The sequence below is a fragment of the Nicotiana tomentosiformis genome, chromosome 12, assembly GCF_000390325.3.
Source record: "Nicotiana tomentosiformis chromosome 12, ASM39032v3, whole genome shotgun sequence".
Lineage (NCBI taxonomy): Eukaryota > Viridiplantae > Streptophyta > Magnoliopsida > Solanales > Solanaceae > Nicotiana > Nicotiana tomentosiformis.
In genome coordinates, this window is record NC_090823.1 from 82,828,760 (window position 1) to 82,850,707 (window position 21,948).

At 39.0% G+C, this 21,948-nt stretch overlaps 2 protein-coding genes across 2 annotated transcripts; one reads left to right on the forward strand and one right to left on the reverse strand.

The window, feature by feature from the left end:
• Nucleotides 1–4,906: 4,906 nt before the first annotated feature.
• Nucleotides 4,907–6,232, reverse strand: LOC138902949 (uncharacterized). The gene is made up of 2 exons (XM_070190852.1): nt 5,695–6,232; nt 4,907–4,959 (listed from the first exon to the last, which is right to left on the reverse strand). The coding sequence occupies exons 1-2, from the start codon at nt 6,230–6,232 to the stop codon at nt 4,907–4,909; spliced, it is 591 nt and encodes a 196-aa protein (XP_070046953.1).
• Nucleotides 6,233–15,098: 8,866 nt separating this feature from the next.
• On the forward strand, nt 15,099–16,225 carry LOC138902950 (uncharacterized). The gene is made up of 3 exons (XM_070190853.1): nt 15,099–15,263; nt 15,534–15,595; nt 16,078–16,225. The coding sequence occupies exons 1-3, from the start codon at nt 15,099–15,101 to the stop codon at nt 16,223–16,225; spliced, it is 375 nt and encodes a 124-aa protein (XP_070046954.1).
• Nucleotides 16,226–21,948: the final 5,723 nt, after the last annotated feature.

A 21,948-nucleotide genomic window follows, 5' to 3' on the forward strand; every position in this document is an offset into this window, starting at 1 on the left:
TTGGTCCCCACCCCGAGCTGGTTGAGCGGGTGGTGAAGTAACTGGTGCAAAAGTCGCAGCCTGACTCCTTTGCTGAACTGGACCTCCCGAGCGACGGGGACATTGTCTCCACATATGCCTAAACTCCCTATACTCGAATCAACTCCTCGGTAATGGTGGCGGTGGGGATTAAATCGGGCCTCGAGTACCTGAGTAACTACTAGAAGGACCTGGCATTGATGAACCCTGAACCAATGGAGCACAAGATGAACTCTAAGCTGGGAGGGAACTAAGAGATAGGGGTGGGCATTTGGTACTTCGGTTCGGTATTTAAAAACTTTAGTTCGGTATTTCGGTATTTGGTGTCGCGCCCCTTTATCTCGTGAACGCAGGCTTTGACGTTGTGACAACTCTTTTAAATGGGTATTAAAAGAGGAGAGTCGCCACCTAAAGATTATTTTTAAGGTACGTTAGGACACCTATTTGCAAATAACTTTGTTTGACTAGTCAACGCCACCAAAGATAGGGTAAGGGCTCAAATTACTTCAAAGAGAAGGTGTTAGGCACTCTTTGAGGTCCACAACTGTGGGTCCCGGTCGAACTTAAGATTATGTGGTTTACATTTAAACTAGGTGATCAAAAAAACAAAGGGAATTCATAAGTCAAAGAACATAATTAGTACAAGTCTTAGTACAAATATAGGGATACAATTATTTAGATCTAATAACCACACATAAAGAAAAAACAAAAGGCGCGGGGGGGAGGGGGGGATCCTAAGTTTTTTTTTAGCCTAAAGGATCACCCCGTGCAACATAAATAATACTTCGTAACTCCCTTGGAATATGGAGTTACTCATATTATTCAGCGGGCACAGACTATTATCTCCTGCTACCAGATTACTATGTAAAAGTTGTTACCTAAAATCATTCTAATTCAATTCTAAGTCGTACCCTACGCGTGCACTACCCGTCCCATACCTATGGTCCAGGAGGTATTGGACCTCTATTTGGGTTGTTCTAGACCTCACTTAGGCTGCTCAGAAATGTCAAAACCAGGCGATACACAAAAACACATTGGACTTCACATATAGGCAAAGGCTCAAGTTTGCCTCCACACTTAAGCAACAAATGCACGCAAGACAAACTTCATGCTAAGCAATTCAGAATTAGGAAACTTAAATCCCTATAGACATTATTTTTATGTGACAAGGCATCAAGGCATGCAAGCAATTTCAGAGGCCAAGCGTTGCTCATAGACATGATTATACGATTTGCATGCTGATTAATGAAATTGCATATTTTCGTTTATTAAGCCTATTGTGTCTAGGTGACTCGTGCAGTAAGGAATAATGAAAGGACCATTGGGAGGATCCCATAAGTGCATAATAAACCATATTGAGAGATGCAGCATTGACTCTTATTAAGACGAAACAGCGTTGTCCTATAGACAGGATCTCTAATGTTTAGCACTTGGAGCTGATTTTATCATTACACTCAACCCTATAGACATGTTTTCTAGGTGAACAATGCGATGCAGTAATGAATGAGATGATTAAAATCCTATAGGCATGGTTTCTAGTGAACAGTACGAGATAATAGCAAATGAGGTAATCAAAATCCTATAGGCATGATTTCTAGTGAATATACTAAAATGAATTGAAAGAAAGTTCATTGACATTTGTTCCTACAGGCAGGTTTTCTAGTAACACATAGCAGTAAGAATAATTGCAGCATTTGAATTCATGTTTGCCAACAGACTGTGTGTGTGTGTGTGTTTATCCTAATGACATGGTTTCTACAGTGCACATATAAATTGAACGGCACATATAGCAAGTGAATCAATGAGTCCTATAAGCATGTTGTCTACCCCCTTTTACACAAACATTAAGAATCTACCTCTTCCCCATTTTTACTAACACCCCAATCGTTTATACAAAAGTTATTATAGGCCCAATAATGAGTAAGATACAAAATGTTATACAAATAATGACAATAGGCCCACAGCAGGCCCAAATGAAATACCCAGCACTGTTTGGGACTTCAACAACATAACTAGACTTTCAACAAAGAGCCATGTCCATCAACAAAACCCAGAATCCATAGAAGAGCTCGAAGCCAAATCACACAATAATATTGCCAAGCATTGAATTACTTAAACCAACCAGCTTACATGTTCGTGGGACAATAAGAAGAAGGAACTGGGATAATTCAGGTTCCAGTATTAGGAGAAATGATTAGGGGACCCAAATCCTAGTGTGTCAGAGTTCACAAGGGCCTCAAAAGGACCCCGAGCAGTGCTCACACTAGGGAGGTCAGTAGTAAAAGCCTTGGTAGCCTTGGCTTTTAGCCGGCTAAGAATAAAAAGTTAAGAGAGCACATGTGACAAGTGAAGGAGAGTGAACCAAGGTTGAGAGACAAGAATTGAGGGACACAGACATAGTCAAGTTGAGCATATAGAGCAGATAATTGAACATGTCACAGGATTTAAAAGCAAGTTTAGTAAAGAATTAGAAGCAGGTTCAATACTTAGCACATAGGCAGTCACATATTGGAAGAGTTCAGGAAAGAACAAGTTTGCAAGATTGACAAAGATTATCATGCACAGATGCCCAATACCAAACAAGTGAAAACCTAAAGGTCCAAATTATGCTAAGTATATATCCTAGTATCAGAAAATAGCCATGTTAATTTCACATCAGACAGCAGAACTACATTAGACATGATGAGGGAAACACAGATTATGACAATTACTGGTGAATCAAGTGAGCCAAAAACATGCTGAGGGACATATTAACAGGGAACTAGTCATGGTTGGTAGAGAAGGATCTTAACACAGACTTAAAACGTACTACATAGGCAAGATTACCATTACAGAGATTCAGAACAGAATGGGAAAACAAACTCATGTCAGATAGTAAATGTAAACATTCAGGTTTTGGACACATTAGACAAATTAACTAAAGAAAGTACAAAATATGCAGATGAAGCATATTCAAATAACATAACTAGCATTTTAAGCAGAACTAAACACTAAAGAAATGTTAACAAGTGCAAAGGTAACACACAACAGTAGTTCAGAACACATTGGCTAAACGGATTTAAGAGAATATAAATTGCTCAAATTAGGCATAAGCATGTTTCAGAGTGGCAACATTATGTGAAATTAAATGCTAAAGAGACCTAAAACTGACGTAAAGCTAGCAAAATTGCACACAGGGGCAGTCCAGAAACATATTAAGCTATGAATCTTAGAAGTGAGAACATATGCGAATCACACACACATAAGAATGAAATTTCAGAAGTCTAGTAACTTACCAGTTTAAACGAATAACAGTAAAGAGCAAAAATTCCGCAAGAACCCAGAATCTCAATACGTCAAAGTTCCCAGGAGCTTCGAAAGAACTCCGGGCAATGCTCGCACCAAGAGAAGGTAGAATAACAGAGTCTTAGTGGCCTTGGCTTTCAGCCGGCCAAAAACAGATACCTAACAAGAGAATAACAGAGCAAAACCTTAATTTTTAGTGAAAATATAACGATTCAAGTCTGTCTCAAAGGGGAATGGGGAGGGGTTTATATAGCAGTAAAAACTAAACAACCGCACAAGGATTGGAGTAAATCGAACAACAAATAAGGAAAGAAAGCATGCAAAATCAGTTCAAAATTAATTTAGGAGAGAAATCGGGTAAATCCTAGTTTTTTAGGGAAAGTGTAAATCAACAGAGATCTAAATGAAATCGGACTCACATAATATGGTATTGAACGTACGTAGACAAAATAATGCTCAAAATCAAAGATTCGAACCACTTTGGTTCGATTTCAGAAGGTATTGCTTGCCATGTTTAGGCAAGCACTTAGGTAACACCACAAACGGACAACCAGTACCAAAAGGTTTCAAATATTGCAAGAGAATAGTAGTTGAATCCCATTATCAGTGGGATTAGGAGAGGAATTAATGGGGGGGCGGCTAGGGTTTAGTGAAGAGGAGAGAGTAGAAAGGATTTAGGGGCGGCGGAAATTGGGAATGGGTCTTTAGGGTTTGGGCTTGGGGATATAAGGAGAGATGGGGATTTATTATGGGTCGTTGATCATTGAAGATCAACGGCCAAGATTGAATGGGCGGGTTAAATGCAACGGGTCACAATCGGATTTTTAAATGGGTCGTTTGGTTGGGCTCTTGAAGAGTGAAGTGGAGTGAGCCAAAGGTCTGGGCCTGATTTTGGTCCGGAAATAGCCTTGTATTGGGCTATAAATTAAATATGCGAAATTATTTTAAAAATAATTCATAAAAGAGATTAATAAATAATAAAAACATCACTTATTTGGTAAAAAATGATTTATAATGTTAGCTTGACATTATAAAAATATAAAAAATGCTATTTAGCACAAATAATATGATAAAAAGTAATTATGCATAGAATATAGGCTATTATTACAAAATTATGTAAATAGCTTACAAATACAAACATAATTATATGAAATGAAGTAAAAATATTATGAAACATATATATATGGGTGCAAAATAATAAATTGGATGATTGAGTCAACACAAAATAATTTAAAGGATATTTAATAAATATTTGAACAATTTAAATGCAAGAAAAATTAATTTTGAAGTTTTAAAATTATGAAAAATTATGAAAAATGCTTGCATAAATCTTGTAAATTAGATAATGATGCAAAATGATGTTTCAAAAGTATTTATACTTATTTAAAAAATATGAGGGCAAAATTGGGTATCAACATTCGATTTATCAATTATGTATACCAAATACCGTTCTAAAGTAGTTCGGTACGGTTAGGTATTTCTTATTTCAGTTTGATACGATTTCGGTACGGTTTCAGTTTGATACATTAACGGAATAGATGATTACTGGACAGTGGATTGTATAATGGTTTTGGTATGCAAATTCAACGGCAAATTCAAAAAATCAGAGTAATGGCTGAAGAGGCACAAGCTCAAAATCAAGAACATCAGCTGATTCTGAAAGTGTACATACACAAGTTCAATAAAAGATTTAAATCTTTAAGAGAAGAAGATCGTCAAATATACACACAATTTTTCAACTTAATAAAGTTTGTGATTTATTTAGTCACATTCTTTCTTTGTCTCAATGCCGGCCTCACTATCCTCTTTTCAAGCAACAACAGTACTTTTTATATACTTGTGCTAACCAAAATTACCCTAATGATGAAGGTGAAAAATAAAAAGGGTTAGGGAATAAAAAAGGGAAAGGGGGTAAGCAGGTACCGCCCGTAATTCTGCTTGAGCGTTAAAGGATTAGGGAATTAGGGGGCTTGGGGTGTTGAGCTTAGGCTAGTTATTAGGCTGGAAAATAAAAATATAGCTGGGCTTGCACTTAAATATTTTGCTATTTCAGTATTTTGGTATACCGAAATATCAAAAACTCAATACCGTATACCATACTGAATTACTGAAATACCGCAATATTTGTGCCAAACTATAACAAAAAACCCAAACCGAAATACCAAATTAATTCAGTTCGGTTCAGTTCGGTATTCAGTTTTTTGGATTTTATGCCCACTCCTACTGAGAGATGACTAACTCGGGCTGGCACTGTATGAACCATGGCTAGATGATGCACCACGATGCCTATAAGGATGACCCTAGCTGTGGTAAGACTGCCCCCAGAAGGTGCACCACTGAAACCGCCCGAACCACGAGGCCTCTTGACCTCCCTTTTCTCACGCTCCTAACTGTGAACCATCTCTAGCCGCTGAGCAATATCAATCACCTCATTGAATGTAGCACCTGATACACTCTCCCGAATCAAAACAAAACGGTACTGATAGTAGAGGCCATCAATGAACCTCCTAATTCTCTCCCTCTTAGTGGGAACCAACCAAACCGCATGACGAGTCAACTTTGAAAACCTCATCTCGTACAGTGTCACAGACATGCCATCCTGACGTAGTTGCTCAAACTGTCTGCGCAGCTCCTCCTTGCGAGTCTGTGGCACGAACTTCACCAAGAAGAGAACGGAGAACTCATTCCATGTAAGTGGTGCCGCACCGACTGGACTGCATTTCTCATAGGCCTCCCACCGTCTAAAGGCATACCCAGTAATCTGAAAAGTAGTTAATGAGACCCCACTGGTATCCAAAATACACGCCATGTGAAGAATCTGCTGGAACCTGTCCAAGAAGTCCTGGGCATCCTCTGACTCAGCCCCACTAAATGATGGAGGCTGGAGTCTCCCGAACCTCTCTAGTCTCCTCTGCTCATCAACATCCATCACGGGACCCACCTGGCCTGAGTAGCTGCAGCTGGATGGGCTGGTAGTACCCCTGGTGTATGAAGTCCCTATTTCACCTACTCTAAAGTACAGGCAGCGGGAGTCTGGGTACCTCCTCCGGCCTGAGAAGTGGCTGGCGCGGTCTAAACAGAAACCGCCTGAGCAAGGCTGGTCCACACAGTCAAAATCTGAGCCAGAGCCTCCTGAAGGCCTGGAATCATAATAGGCAGAGCTGGTGCTGAACTGGCCCTACTGACTCAACCATATCTGATACCTGCTCCTAAGCTGGAGCAACTGGTGGATCTGCAGGTGCTGCTTTAGCTGTTGTACGAGATATACCTCTGCCTCTACTGCGACCCCTATCGCAACCTCGGCCTCTCATGGCCCTAGCTGGTGGTACTGGTGGCTGTCTGTCCTGTCTTGTAATGACCCGATCTGTCATTTCGATCTCTAGTGCATCGTTCGACAGTTTTGAGGCCTTGGTTAGCTTCACTTCAGATATTATGATTTGTACGTGTGGTCGGAATTGAATTTCAGGAAGTTCGGAGTTGACTTGAAAAAAAAATTCTAATTTCGGAATCTTTAAGTTCTAAGAATTGGCTAAGGTTTGATTTTTGAGCAAACGACCTCGGAATCAGGATTTGAAGGTTTTGATAGGTTGATATGATGATTTCGGACTTGGGCGTATGTTCGGGTTGAGTATCGGATCACCCCGGGAGCAATTCGACGCTTATTATGGAAAGTTGGCATTTTTTAAAATGTAAGAATTTCATAAGTTTGGTTTGAAGGGGATTTTCATATTATTGATGTTTGTTTGGAGTTCTGAGCCTTGGAATAGGTTCGTATTGTGATTTGTGACTTGCACGTAATTTGGCGTCATTCCGGGATGTTTAAGTGTAATTCGGACGCGTTACGCAAAATTTAAAGGTTGGAAAGTTGAAATAAAGGTTTTGGCCATCGATTTGTAATTTTGATGTTGCTTGACAGGTGGGAATTGGATTGAAAGCGGATCGAGTTTGGACTTGGAGAAAACTGCTGAAGCTTAAGACTTTTTGTGAGATCGCACCTGCGAGGTTATGGCCGCAGGTGCGAGACCGCAAAAGCGGCTCAGGGGTCGCATAAGCGGTAGGGAGTGAGGCTTATTGGATGCGCAAGTGCGAGGTTTGTGCCATACCTGCGAGATAGCAGAAGCGGTCAGGGGGTCGCAGAAGCAGTAGGGAGTGAGGCTGGTTAGGTGCGCAGGTGCGAGGTTTGTGCCGCACCTGCGAGATCGCAGATGCTGGAAAGGGGTACGCAGGTGTGAGAGGGAGTGAGTTCATTGTTTCCTCAGAAAGTGGATACAGGTGCAACTCTACATAAGCGGAGTCTGGTCCACAGGTGCGAAGGCAGGAGGGCTGAAGGGGGACCACAGAAGCAGAATTTTGGCCGCACCTGTGGAACCGCAGAAGCGGTTAAGTGGCCGCAGGTGCGATGATCGCTGGGCAGAGGGCTTGTTTAAGTGCAAGGGTTTGGCTCATTTTCATTTCATTTCTTCCATGGGATCTGGCCTTGGAGCGATTTAGAGCGTCATTTTCATCTTCAATCATGAGTTAAGTAATTTCTACAAGTTTTGAGTTAAATATACGAATGTGGGCTTGTAAATATATGAAACATTATGGAAATTTTGGGATTTTGGAAGAAAAACCTAGAATTTAGTGTTTTTAGATTTTGACCAGGAAATTTTACATGGAATTAGGAATAAATTATGTATTTGAATTCATGGTAGTATGGGTAATGATTATCTTCGAAATGTTTTGAAATCCGGGCATGTGAGCCTGAGGGTTGACTTTATGGACTTTTAGAGCGGAGTTGGAAATTGTTATAAATTGATTAAGTATGGGAAATAGAGTATATATTTATGGATTTGCACATTTATTTGACTAGTTTTGGAGAGACGGGCATCGATTTGAGGTGTTTAAGAGGTGTTGGAGCCGGTTATGGAACTTCAAAGCGAGGTAAGTCTCCTGTCTAACTCTGTAAGGGGGAAACTACCCCTAGGTGATGTAATTGATATGTGCTACTTGTTGCGGGGACTACATATGCACGAGGTAACGAGAGTCCGTATGTAGATAGATTCATGTTATGTCCGGGTAGACTTAGGTTCCCGCCATGCTATAAATGTACTAATTGAGTTGTCCCTTGCCTATTAAATTCCTTTATTTTACATTACGACTTGAGACTAGAATTTTGTAGAGTGATAGACTTGCTATTGTAGAGATTTGACGGGCTTTATGATTAGCTAAGGAATAATTGTACTCCTCTTACGAATTTCTCCCGTGCTATGCGTTTTCATCAGAAAGTTTTCCTTAAGTTCATAACTCGCACGTTTATTCGTTAATGGGGTCAAGTACCCATTAAAGCTTCTTATTGTAATGGGATCGGGTCATTCGCCTCGGCAGGATTTTGTATCACACTCTTATGGGAGTGGGTCGTTCGCCTCGGCAATATAATAGATGTATCTATGGTTCGTGTCGTTCGACCCACGGTAGTGCACATATTATGATGGGATCAGGTCATATGCCTCGACATTTCTATAAAATACTCTTATGAAATCGTGCGAAATCATTGACAAGAAGCTAGTATATCTGTGAGTTTTCCTGATTTGAATTGTGACGACCTATCTAGTGAGGTCCATTATATATATACTCCAATTGAGGAGGTAACTACTAGCCGAGAGCTTGAGTTATTGCTGAGAGGAGAATTGTACCACGTATTTATACATGTTACTTCGTTTATTCACTCCGACTCACATCTGTTTACTTCTACTGTATCTGTCTTATTGGACCACTAGTAAGTGTCGATGTCGATCCCTCGTCACTACTTCTCTGGGTTAGGCTAGATACTTACTGGGTACGTGTTGATTTATGTACTAATGCTACACTTGATGCACTTATTCTGCAGGTACATATATGTCTGGTGGTCTTTTGGGCTCAAAGGCGCAGCTATTGCGGGGACTTCACCGTGAACTGCATTCCATGTTACGATCTACAACCTGTAGAATCTCCATCAGAGTTATTTATATTCTCCTGTCTAATTTGTATTCCAGACAGATGTTGTATTTTATTATATTTCTTAGTTGATGCTCATGCACTTGTGACAGAGGGTTTTGGGGGTTCCTACAAGTTGTTCATTATTGTAGTTCGTGTAAATATTATCATTTACCCTGTAAATTCTATTTCATACTATTTAATTAATGAAAATAATGATTTCAAAATACTAAAATGAGTAATTAAGTTGATCAATTACCGTTGGCTTGCCTGACAGTGGTGTTAGGCACCATCACGACCTTTAGTGGATTTTAGGTTGTGACAGTTTGGTATCAGAGCGTTAGGTTCACTTAGGTCTTACGAGTCATGAGAAAGTCCAGTAGAGTCTTACGGATCGGTACAGAGATGTCTGTACTTATCTTCAAGAGGCTACATGTTACACCCTGTGCGTCCCAAGGTGATGTAATGAATATGAGACTTATTAATCATTATTTAAATGATTTTAAATTCATAATATGGCTATATATTATGTTTGAATAGAAAATATGGAGTTTGGAAAAAATCAGATTAAAGATGCGGAAATCCCGACTAAGGATTTTCCTTGTAACAGAGCTTTTTGAGAAATACATTTCTTGTGCTATATAAGGTCTTTTTGGGACATATTATATACCAAATTAAATGTATTGGAATTTAGTTTCCAACACTCTTAACCGTTCGTTCATACAACACCCGGATAAAAAGTTATAAGCGTTGAAAAAATGACCAATGCTAGGGTGCCAAGTAGCACCTTTTGACTTTTCAAACAAAATGGATATTTATATCCTTATCTCGCTTCTTTCTGCAATTTTCCAGAACACACAACCAAATAAGACTCCTAACTTTACTCTTAAGCTATCTGCAAGAGCTTCAAACAAGATTATCATCCCGAGCACGGAATCAAGAAATGATAACATTAAAATGATCCCTACGACGTAAGTATCGCTATGTCGCCTCTCTTTTTCTTTGTAGTTTGAGTTTTGGAAGGTACTTTATAGTTACGAAAATGTGTACTTTCTATATTTAAGTGTTTAAATATCAAGGAAGTTTGATAAATTCATTTCCTAATAGTTAGAATTCATGGGACGGTGATCGGAAGACGTGAGTTCGAGTTATTCACTTGTAGCGGACTGTTTTGTGGATTATTTTGTGTTGATGGTGGGCTGCGTGTTTACTACTGTTTTGTGGAGTTTTGGAGGAGTAAGGTTGTGGAGAAACACCACATAAATGCAGGGTGGTGGGCTGGTCGTTCATCGTAACATTTTTGGGCCGTTTGACACTACTATAGTGGTCGTTATGTGTACGAAGAGATTGGGCTGTGTTGGGCTATTTTGTTGTATTTTGTGGTGTATATAAGGTTGGAAAATAATGTATACATGTTGATATTGTTGTGTTTTGTGTTATCTTGAATTAGAAGGAAGTAAGGATTATAAGGGAGATGCTACCCGTTTTAATACAAAATAAGCTTGTCGTTCGTTGTGAGATAGTTGTACCTTTCGTAACTTAGTGATAGTATTATTATTGTTGTTGTAGATTAAGGTACGAAGAGGCAAGTTCAACTTGGGGATTGGAAATATTGTGATAAGGTATGTTAAGGCTGTCCCTTCTTTTCTTTTGGCATGATCCGTACGATACAAACGAAACGAGCAAATGCACAACTTTCATAAATGACTCTATTCATAGAAGTATTAGATATGCCTACGTTCTTGATTCCCCATGTGAATTATTATTATATCTTCTGTTCATGAGTCTCAGAAAAATATGTAGTTGATAACGTTTATCCGAAAGGTATATTGATCTTATTAATGTATTTCTTATGCATTTCATTCATTTATACATGTACATTGACCCATGACCAGATGGTGTTATATACGCGTATGTTATATGTATATGGGATATGGGAAAAGGTTACGGGGTTATATACATACCACCACCTGATCAGCTGGAATACGTTGATGATTTCACCCACAGTGGCTGAGATGATATGATGGGATGCCCTCCGAGGCTTGATGATGTTATGTACGTATATACTTATGCATGGTATGGCATTTATATGCATATGCATGACATTATAAATATTTTCATGATTTACAGAGCTATTCAGATTTACAGGTTGAGTTCCTTACTCCATGTTTCTTTCATGCCTTACATACTCGATACTTTATTTGTACTGACGTCCATTTTGCCTGGGGATGTTGTGTTTCATGCCCGCAGGTCCCGATAGACAGGTTGAGAGTTCTCCTAGTAGGCTATCAGATCAGCAGAAGGTGTTTGTGCACTCTACTTGCTCCGGAGTTGCTTATTTGGTCAGTATGATTGGAATATGTATTGACTAGTATGACGGGGCCCTGTCTCGACCTTTATGACGTTTATGTACTCTTAGAGGCTTGTAGATAGATGACATGTATATGGATATTTGTATGGCCTTATCGGCCTATGTCTTTAGTATACAAATGATTATGTCGGCCTTATAGGCTCGTATGTCACATGTATAAGTTTCTATATCATGTTGGGTCATCTTATGTCTAGTATTCCCTTATGTTTTATTCTAGTTATCTCATGATGGCCTTTCCGGTTCATTTACCCATGATAGTATGATAATAATGATACATTACGTTGGTACTCGGGTGAGTTAGGCATCGGGTGCCCGCCGCGACCTTGCGGTTTGGGTCGTGACAGAAGTGGTATCAGAGCAGTTCTGTCCTAGGGAGTCTACAAGTCATGTCTAGTAGAGTCTTGTTTATGGGTGTGTTGTGCACCACACTTATAAGAAGGAGGCTACAGGGAATTTAGGACTGTCACTCTTTCTTCTTACTCTAGATCGTGTGGTAGAGCTCAGTTGTAAGAAATTCAAACTCCTAAATTCTATTTTATTCATTATACCATAACATTTACATCCAGATAGACAGTTGGTAAGAGATTGAATATGGCGTGGAAGAGTTGAGTCAGAGGAACTCGATTTTGCATCATGCTTATGATGAGTAAATGTAAGGCCTTAAGTAGATTATGTGTGTACTACGACGTGTGAGCTTCTTGATAAGGAGCCCTAAGGCATGAATATCTATTTACCCCTATGGTAAAAAGCAACTAGAGAATCAGAAGGTAGATACAAGTTTCAACAAGTAAAAGAAGCTAGGTGAAGAAGGATACAAGGTACCTAGTTAGTGAAGATTATCTGTATTTATAATTCAGGCAGAGAAATATAAGCATTCTAAGTTACTTTCAACAATAACAAAGATATATTCACTTGACAACACCCATTTCAGTTATGCTATGTGGGAGCTAACAAATATAAATTAAGAAAAGGATGGGATATCGGCATCCAGCTGGGGTTAGAGTAACCCAAAATTGTGGATGGATTGTTATCATTGGCTCACATTTCCTAGGGATATTGCAAACGTGGTAATGGTTCTCCTTGTGAGACACCCAGATGGTGCACTCTAGAATAGTACAATCAGATATGAATACTAAATGTTCAGAAATTTCAGAAGATTGGCATTGGAATCCTAGAAGGGATAAATAATTACCTTTGTATGGCTCTCATCCCTAGTAAAGAGAGAGTGTTAGGCGACCCGAAGAGCCAGTGAGTTGAATCAAGGGGGGCTAAAAGTGAAAGAATGTTTTGAAGAAGTTTTAATAATAAGGTGATAGACAGAAATATTAGCAGGAGAATAAGAAGAAAGTAAATGAAGCATTATGAGTAAGATGTGATAAATGGATGATAACGGTAAATCAAAATACGACAGGACTACAGATTTTATAGTCAAGTGAAGGAAAAGATAAGAAGTTATAGGCCTTGAGACAATAAAAGAGTATAAGCCATAAAGTCATGTCCCCATTTCGAGAAATGAGTTGGTGACTCATACGTGATTACCAAAAGGAAAAGTTAGACCCCCATAGTAATAGAAATTAATATGGACTAGTGAATAAGATAAACTGAACATGAATTCGGGACCAAAAGATTTGATAATAGTTGACATCATGAGAATTTCAGATATCGCGTTCCGGCAATAAGTGAATGGACAACAGAAGAATAAACTTTAAAGGTCATTCAGGAAGACGTTTCTATAAAACAAGCACTGTGAGCAGGGTTAAGCTTAAGGGTCTAAGTGTTCTAGTTACACTAGGTGTCACCTTTGTATGTAAGAAATTAAATTATCCTTGGTACAGAAGGGTTACCGCAAGGCAAGTAAGAGTCCCTGAAGATGTGAAAAGACACCAAATATGAAGAGGTGAAATATTTATAGGTAAATCTTCATAGCAAATGGGGAAGATGGTATGATATGGTATTAATTCGGAGTTATGTGGTGCAGGTAACTATGGAATAGTAATGGAAGAATGTGGTAGAAAGGCGAAAGGAATGAGATTGCATTTATTCAGATGCTACTGATATGATACGACTCTAGAACATTATGTAAGCATGATGACAGGGAGAGGCAGTAAGGGTTCCATCACTAGATGTTATTGATAAATAAGTGCAAATGAACACTGGATACATAAGGAGCCAGTATGCGGGGTAAGTTAAGACAAAAGATATAACCCAAGAGAGATTACGCAGAATATAGATATGCGCATGGACTAACGTGTAGTTAGTAGTTGATTCAGGAAGAGCCTAGACATGGCTAAACAAGAGGATACAGACAAATCAGCAGGTTGTGCAAGATAAACATAGTGAAACCCAACATAGGGAATTCAGTCTCGCAAATATGATGACATCGTAATCCTTGAGAAATATTCAGATAGGAGTTCGGGTTGTTAAAAGTACCATATAAGTGTTACAAAAATAAATAAATAACGGTGCCACTGAGAAGACGGTCAAAAATTTCAGTTCAGAATCAACCTTACAAGCACAAGGTGTGCAGAGGTAAGTAATTAAGGATAATTATAGGTGAGTAAGATCATCAAAAATTCTTTCGAGTATACGATGTAATAAGCTCTCAGATTTACAGGAGTCAAAGGGTCTCTCTTAAGTACTACAAAGAAAGACTAGCTGTGGTAATAAGGAAGAAGGATTCAACTTAAGCATAGTGACATAAGGAAGAAATGGTCTTGTAACAACAGTCTCACAACAACATTGTATGCACTCCATAATAAAGTGGCACCTATCGTGGCTAATGAACGGAAAAAAAATCAAAAGATGATATTTGAGATCATATGAGTTACAGGAAATTCCAGTATTTTGTGGGCAATGAGATAAGCCATGTATTCATGAAACAAGTGGCAGAACGAATGTGAAAAGTAATTGCTTATGTTTAACGACAACTAAGAAATCACGAGAAGAATTATCCGACCTACGATTTAGAGTTAGCCGCGGTGATTCATGCACTAAAGATATGGAGGCACTATTTGTATGGCATTCATGTTGATATATGTACTGATCATAAGAGCCTTCAATATATCTTCAATCAAAAGGAATTGAATTTACTCCAAAGGAGATGGTTGGAGCTACTGAAAGACTATGGCATTGATATTTTATACCATCCGGGGAAGGCGAATGTAGTAGCCGACGCCCTCGGTCATTGATCTATCGATAGCCTGTCATATTTACAGCCAAAGAAGTGTGGGATAGCCCATGAGATTCATCAGCTAGCTAGTCTTGGAGTTCGATTACTGGACTCAGGTGATACCGGAGTAACTATTCAGGACACGGCAACATCCTCTTTAGTAACTGAAGTGAAGGAATGCCAGTATGAGGATCCTATGCTAGCTCATTACAGAGATACATCCCCTCAAAAGGAGAATACACCATTTGAGATTACAAGAGATGGAGTCCTCAGATATCGAGGTCGATTATGCGTTCTAATATGGCAAGGTTGCGCCAGCAGGTTATGGGAGAAGCTCACTATTCTCGTTATTCTATTTATCCAGGAGAGACGAAGATGTATCATGATATCAGGGGAATATACCGGTGGGACAAAATGAAGAAGGATATAGCAGAGTTTGTTGCTCAGTACCGTAATTGTCAGCAGGTTAAGATTGAGCATCAGAAACCCTGTGGATTATTACAGGCTATAGAGATTCCGACTTAGAAATGGGAAGTGATTAATATGGATTTCATCATAGCCTTACCTCGTACCCAACGTAAGTTCGATGCTATATGGGTTATTGTCGATAGACTTACAAAAGCAAAGCAACCCATTTTCTGTCTGTCAGGACTACTTACTCAGCAGAGGATTGTGCAAGGCTTTACATTAGAGAGATAGTATGACTTCATGGTGTCCCTATATCTATTATCTCAGATAAAGGAGCTCAGTTTACGGCTAATTTCTAGAGGTCCTTCCAAAAAGGATTGGGGACTCAGGTAAGTCTTAGTACAACATTCCATCCCCAGACAGACGGTCAGGCTGAACGTACTATTAAAACACTGGAGGATATGCTACGGGCTTGTGTGATGGACTTCAGGGGTAGCTGAGATGATCATCCTCCACTTATTGAGTTTGCATATAATAATAGTTATCACTCCAGCATTCATATGGCTCCATACGAAGCTCTTTACAGATGAAAGTATAGGTCACCTATCGGATGGTTCGAGGTTGGGGAAACTAAGTTAGTAGGGCCAGAGTTGGTACATCAGGTAGTTGAGAAGATTAAGCTTATAAGGGAAAGGCTATTAGCAGCACGGATGAAAGGCGTTATGAGATTCGGTAAGAAAGGAAAGCTTAGCCCTTGGTACATTAGACCTTAAAAGATTATACGCAGAGTAAGCCAAGTAGCATATGAGTTAGACTTGCTTTCCAAATTGGAGTCTGTACATCCAATATTTCATGTGTCTATGCTCCGTAGGTGTATCGGACATCCCTCTAAAGTCATTCTAGTTGACGATGTTCAGGTTACAGAGAACCTATCATATGAGAAATATCCCATTGCTACACTAGATAGAAAATTTTGGAGATTAAGAACTAAGGATGTAGCTTCGGTTAAAGTACTTTAAATTAACAATAATGTGGAGGAGATAACTTGGGAAGCTGAAGAAGAAATGAAGACTAGGTATCCTCACTTGTTTCCACTTCCGGAGGAGGATCAGACTGAGACATCATATCCTTTAGGTTGGTAGCAGTACCGTTATAGAGGAGACTCTGCCAAATTTTCTATAGATTTCTTGGAGTTTAACATTTGAGGACGAATGTTTCTAAGGGGGGAAGATTGTTACACCTTGTGCGTCCCAAGGTGATGTAATGAATATGAGACTTGTTAATCATTATTTAAATAATTTTAAAGTCATAATATGGCTATATATGATGTTTGTATAGAAAATATGAAGTTTGGAAAAAAACAGATTAAAGTTGCGGAAAAATCGACTAAGGATTTGCCTTGTAATAGAGTTTTTCGAGAAATAAATTTTGTGTGCTATATGAGGTCTTTTGGGGACATATTATTTACCAAATTTAAGGTCTTGGAATTTAGTTTCCAACTCTATTAACCGTTCGTTCATACGACACACGGATAAAGAGTTATAAGCGTTGAAAGAAGGACCAATGCTAGGGATCCAAGTAGCACCTTTTGACTTTTCAAACAAAATGGATATTTATATCCTTATATCGTTTCTTTCTGCAATTTTCCAGAACACACAACCAAATAAGACCCCTAACTTTACTCTTGAGCTCTCTGCAAGAGCTTTAAAAAAGATTATCATCCCGAGCATGGAATCAAGAAATGATAACATTAAAACAATCCTTACGACGTAAGTATCGCTATGTCGCCTCTCTTTTTCTTTGTAGTTTGAGTTGGAAGGTACTTCATAGTTAATAAAACGTGTAATTTCTGTATTTAAGTGTTTAAATATCAAGGAAGGTTGATAAATGCGTTTCCTAATAGTTAGAACTCACGGGGCGGTGATCAGAAGCCGTGAGTTCGAGTTATTCACTTTTAGCGGACTGTTTTGTGGATTGTTTTGTGTTGCTGGTGGTCTGCGTGTTTACTACTATTTTCTGGAGTTTTGGAGGAGTAAGGTTTTGGAGAAACACCACATAAATGCAGGGTGGTGGGCTGGTCGTTCGTCGTAACATTTTCGGGCCGTTTGACACTACTATGGTGGTGGTTTTGTGCATGAAGAGATTGGGGTGTGTTGGGCTGTTTTGTAGTATTTTGTGGTGTATATAAGGTTGGAAAAATAATGTATACATGTTGATATTGTTGTGTTTTGTGTTATCTTTAAATTGAAGGAAGTAAGGATTATAAGGGAGATGCTGCCCATTTTAATACAAAATAAGCTTGTCATTCGTTGTGCGACAGTTGTACCTTTCGTAACTTAGTGATAGTATTATTATTGTTGTTTAAGATTAAGGTACGAAGATTCGAGTTCAACTTGGGGATTGGAAATATTGTGATAAGGTATGTTAAAGCTATCCCTTCTTTCCTTATGGCATGATCCGTACGATATAAACAAAACGAGCAAATGCACAACTTTATACATATACATTGACCCATGACCAGATGGCATTATATACGCGTATATTATATGTATATGGTATATGGAAAAAGGTTACGGCGTTATATACATACCACCACCTGATCAGCTGGTATACGTTGATGTTTTCGCCCACAGTGGCTGAGATGACATAATGGGATGCCCTCAGAGGCTTGATGATGTATTCCTAAAGGTATCACCGATGAAAGGCGTTATGAGATTCAGCAAGAAAGGAAAGCTTAGCCCTCGGTACATTAGACCTTATAAGATTATACGTAAAGTAGGCCAAGTAGTATATGAGTTAGACTTGCCTTCCAAATTGGAGTTTGTACATCCAGTATTTCATGTGTCTATGATCCGTAGGTGTATTGGAGGTCACTCTAAAGTCATTCCAGTTGACAATGTTCAGGTTACAGAGCAACTATCATATGAGGAAGCTCCCATTGCTATACTAGATAGACAAGTTCGGAGATTAAGAACTAAGGATGTAGCTTCGGTTAAAGTACTTTGGATTAACAATAATGTGGAGGAGATGACTTGGGAAGCTAAAGAAGAAATGAAGACTAGGTATCCTCACTTGTTTCCACTTCCAAAGGAGGATCAGACTGAGACATCACAGACTTTAGGTTGGTAGCAGTGCCGTTATAGAGGAGCCTTTGCCAAAATTTCTATAGATTTCTGGGAGTTTAACATTCGAGGACGAATGTTTCTGGGGGGGAAGATTGTTACACCCAGTGCGTCCAAGGTGACGTAATGAATATGAGACTTGTTAATCATTATTTAAATGATTTTAAAGTCATAATATGGCTATATATGATGTTTGGATAGAAAATATGAAGTTTGGGAAAAATCGGAATAAAGTTGCGGAAAAATCGACTAAGGATTTGCCTTGTAGCAGAGCATTTTGAGAAACAAATTTCATGTACTATATGAAGTCTTTTTGGGACATATTATATCCCAAATTGAAGGTCATGGAATTTAGTTTCCAACTCTTTTAACCGTTCGTTTATACGACACCCGGATAAAAGGTTATAAGCGTTGAAAGAAGAACCAATGCTAGGGTGCCAAGGAGCACCTTTTGACTTTTCAAACAAAATGGATATTTATATCCTTATCTCGTTTCTTTCTACAATTTTCAAGAACACACAACCAAATAAGACCCATAACTTTACTCTTAAGCTATCTCCAAGAGCTTCAAATAAGATTATCATCCCAAGCACGGAATCAAGAAACGATAATATTAAAACGATCCTTACGACGTAAGTATCGCTATATCGCCTCTTTTTTTCTTTGTACTTTGAGTTTTTGAAGGTACTTCATAGTTACTAGTACGTGTAATTTCTTTATTTAAGTGTTTACATATCAACGAAGGTTGATAAATTTGTTGCCTAATAGTTAGAACTCACGGGACAGTGATCGAAAGCCGTGAGTTCGAGTTATTCACTTGTAGTGAACTATTTTGTGGATTGTTTTGTGTTGCTGTTGTGCTGCGTGTTTACTACTATTTTGTGGAGTTTTGGAGGATTAAGTTTGTGGAGAAACACCACATAAATGCAGGGTGGTGCGCTGGTTGTTCGTCGTAACATTTTTGGGCTGTTTGACACTACTATGGTGGTCGTTTTGTGTATGAAGAGATTGAGGTGTGTTGGGCTGTTTTGTAGTATTTGGTGGTGTATATAAGGTTGTAAAAAAATGTATAAATGTTGATATTATTTTTTTTGGTGTTATCTTGAATTTGAAGTAAGTAAGGATTATAAGGGAGATTCTACCCGTTTTAATACAAAATAAGCTTGTCGTTCATTGTGTGATAGTTGTACCTTTCATAACTTAATGATAGTATTATTATTGTTGTTGTAGATTAAGGTACGAATAGGCGAGTTCAACTTGGTGATTGGAAATATTGTGATAAGGTATGTTAAGGTTATCCCTTCTTTCCTTTTGGCATGACCCGTACGATACAAACGAAACGAGCAAATGCACAACTTTCATAAATAACTCTATTCATAGAAGTATTAGAGATGCCTACGTTCTTGATTCCTCATGTGAATTATTATTATATCTTTTGTTCATCGGTCTCAGAAAAATACGTAGTTGATAAAGTTTATCCGAAAGGTATATTGATCTTATTAACGTATTTCATATGTATTTCATTCATTTATACATGTACATTGACCCATGACCAGATGGCATTATATACGCGTATATTATATGTATATGGAATATGGGAAAAGGTTATGGCGTTATATACGCACCACCACCTGATCAGCTGGTATACGTTGATGATTTCGCCCACAGTGGCTGAGATGATATGATGGGATACCCTCAGAGGCTTGATGATGTTATGTACACATGTACTTATGAATGGTATGGAATTTATATGCACATGCATGACATTATAAATATTTTCATGATTCATAGAGCTATTCAGACTTATAGGTTGAGTTCCTTACTCCATGTTTATTTCATGCCTTACATACTCGGTATTTTGTTTGTACTGACATCCCTTTTGCCTGGGGACGCTGCATTTCATGCCCACAGGTCCCGATAGACAGGTTGAGAGTTCTCCTAGTAGGCTATCAGATCAGCAGAAGGTGTTTGTGCACTCCACTTGCTCCGAAGTTACCTATTTGGTCAGTATGATTGGAATATGTATTGATTGGTATGACGGGGCCCTATCCCGACCTTTATAACATTTATGTACTCTTAGAGGCTTGTAGATAGATGACATGTATATGGATACTTGTATGGCCTTATCGGCCTATGTCTTTAGTATACAAATGATTATGTCGGCCTTATAGGCTCGTTTGTCACATGTATAAGTTTCTATATCATGTTGGGTCGTCCTATGTCTAGTACTCCCTTATGTTTTATTCTAGTTATCTCATGACAGACTTTCTGGTCTATTTACCTATGATAGTATGATAAGAATCATACGTTACGTTGGTACTCGGTTGAGTTAGGCATTGGGTGCTCGTCGCGGCCCTACGGTTTGGGTCGTGACACTACAGGGCTGTTAGGAGCACTTCCCTTCTTGATTCCTCATCGTACGATTTGATTCCATTGAGGCTTGTGCCTTTATTTCCTTCCTACTCAATCTTACGTGACGTGGGGCGCTTCTTGTCAATTGGGCATTGAGGAGTTGTAGTGGTACTGCAGACGTGGTGCAGGGTGTTTTTCCCTGCATGTTTGGACAGTCTATTATTGTTGCCTTGCGGTAGGATGTTCTTTTGTTCCAGCTCAGTATTTATATTCCCTATAGTTTTGAGACTCTGCACAGATTGCTATGATGTCTATGTGTTGTTATCGCACAATGTTGATATAATGGTAGGGTGCTCGTTTACATGTCGAGGCAGTGAATGAATTGAAAAGAGGAATTCTCAGTGCATGATTTAGAGGTTCAACATTTAATTCCAGTAAAGGAAAGACAATCAGACTATGGATGTTTAGGCCTTGGCTGATGAAGTGACGAGACTTCATATTTTCGAGCATGGTGGAATTCTCATTTGTTATGTGGTGTCATCATCTTTGTTGGAACGCATTAAGGTTCACTTGTGTTATGGTCTTCTTCGATTTGCCTTCAGGCTAGGATGTTGGGAAAGTGGCGCCTAAGAAGCGGTTGTCAGTGATAGCAGAGTGTAGCGGTTTTAGAATCAAATTGGTGTTTCTAGTGGTGATGGCTTGAGAAAAATGATCTTCTAGGAGGTTTAGAGTCGGTAGCAATTCATTAGTTCCAGTGCTATAGGTATGTATTTGATTTTAGGCAACATTTGGGCAGTGGAGTATGAGGAAGGACGGAGCAGAAGGTGTCTCGCGGTGGTTGGATTACTAGCAGGCCAAGTATAAAAAGCGGAGGTCGAGAAGTTGCTTAAAGGAAATGGTTTGACCGAAGTGGGAGTGGCAGAGTAGCGTATGGATTATGTGGTAGGATAGCCACATACCTTGAGGAAGATTAGAGCCATTTGGGAGGCATGGTGGAAAGTGACTAGGTCCACAGATTATATTTGGAATGGTGGTTACTGTACGGAGAAAGATTGAATATGGCAGAAAGGAGTTTACTTGAAATGAATAGGGGTATGAAGATTGATTATCATTTCGGATGCAACATGACTTTGAGTTTGGAAGGTATTGTTGGACTTTCAATTGATGTCAATGGGGAAGGAACGGACTTGTACAGTTAGTGGACGAGTATGGGCTCAGGAGGGTTTACTGAACTCGTGGTAGTTGTATCTGGTGCAGCGTCCTTGGAA

Excerpts from the sequence above, each read along its gene's own strand:
- LOC138902950 (XM_070190853.1), top strand. The coding sequence starts at position 15,099 with ATGGCAAGGTTGCGCCAGCAGGTTATGGGAGAAGCTCACTATTCTCGT. Across the intron at positions 15,264-15,533 it reads AGTACCGTAATTGTCAGCAG|ATAAAGGAGCTCAGTTTACG; the intron begins GTTAAGATTGAG and ends CTATTATCTCAG. Across the intron at positions 15,596-16,077 it reads AAAAAGGATTGGGGACTCAG|GTGTATCGGACATCCCTCTA; the intron begins GTAAGTCTTAGT and ends TATGCTCCGTAG.
- LOC138902949 (XM_070190852.1), bottom strand. The coding sequence starts at position 6,232 with ATGGATGTTGATGAGCAGAGGAGACTAGAGAGGTTCGGGAGACTCCAG. Across the intron at positions 4,960-5,694 it reads GCGGCTAGAGATGGTTCACA|AATCAGCTGATGTTCTTGAT; the intron begins GTTAGGAGCGTG and ends GTACACTTTCAG.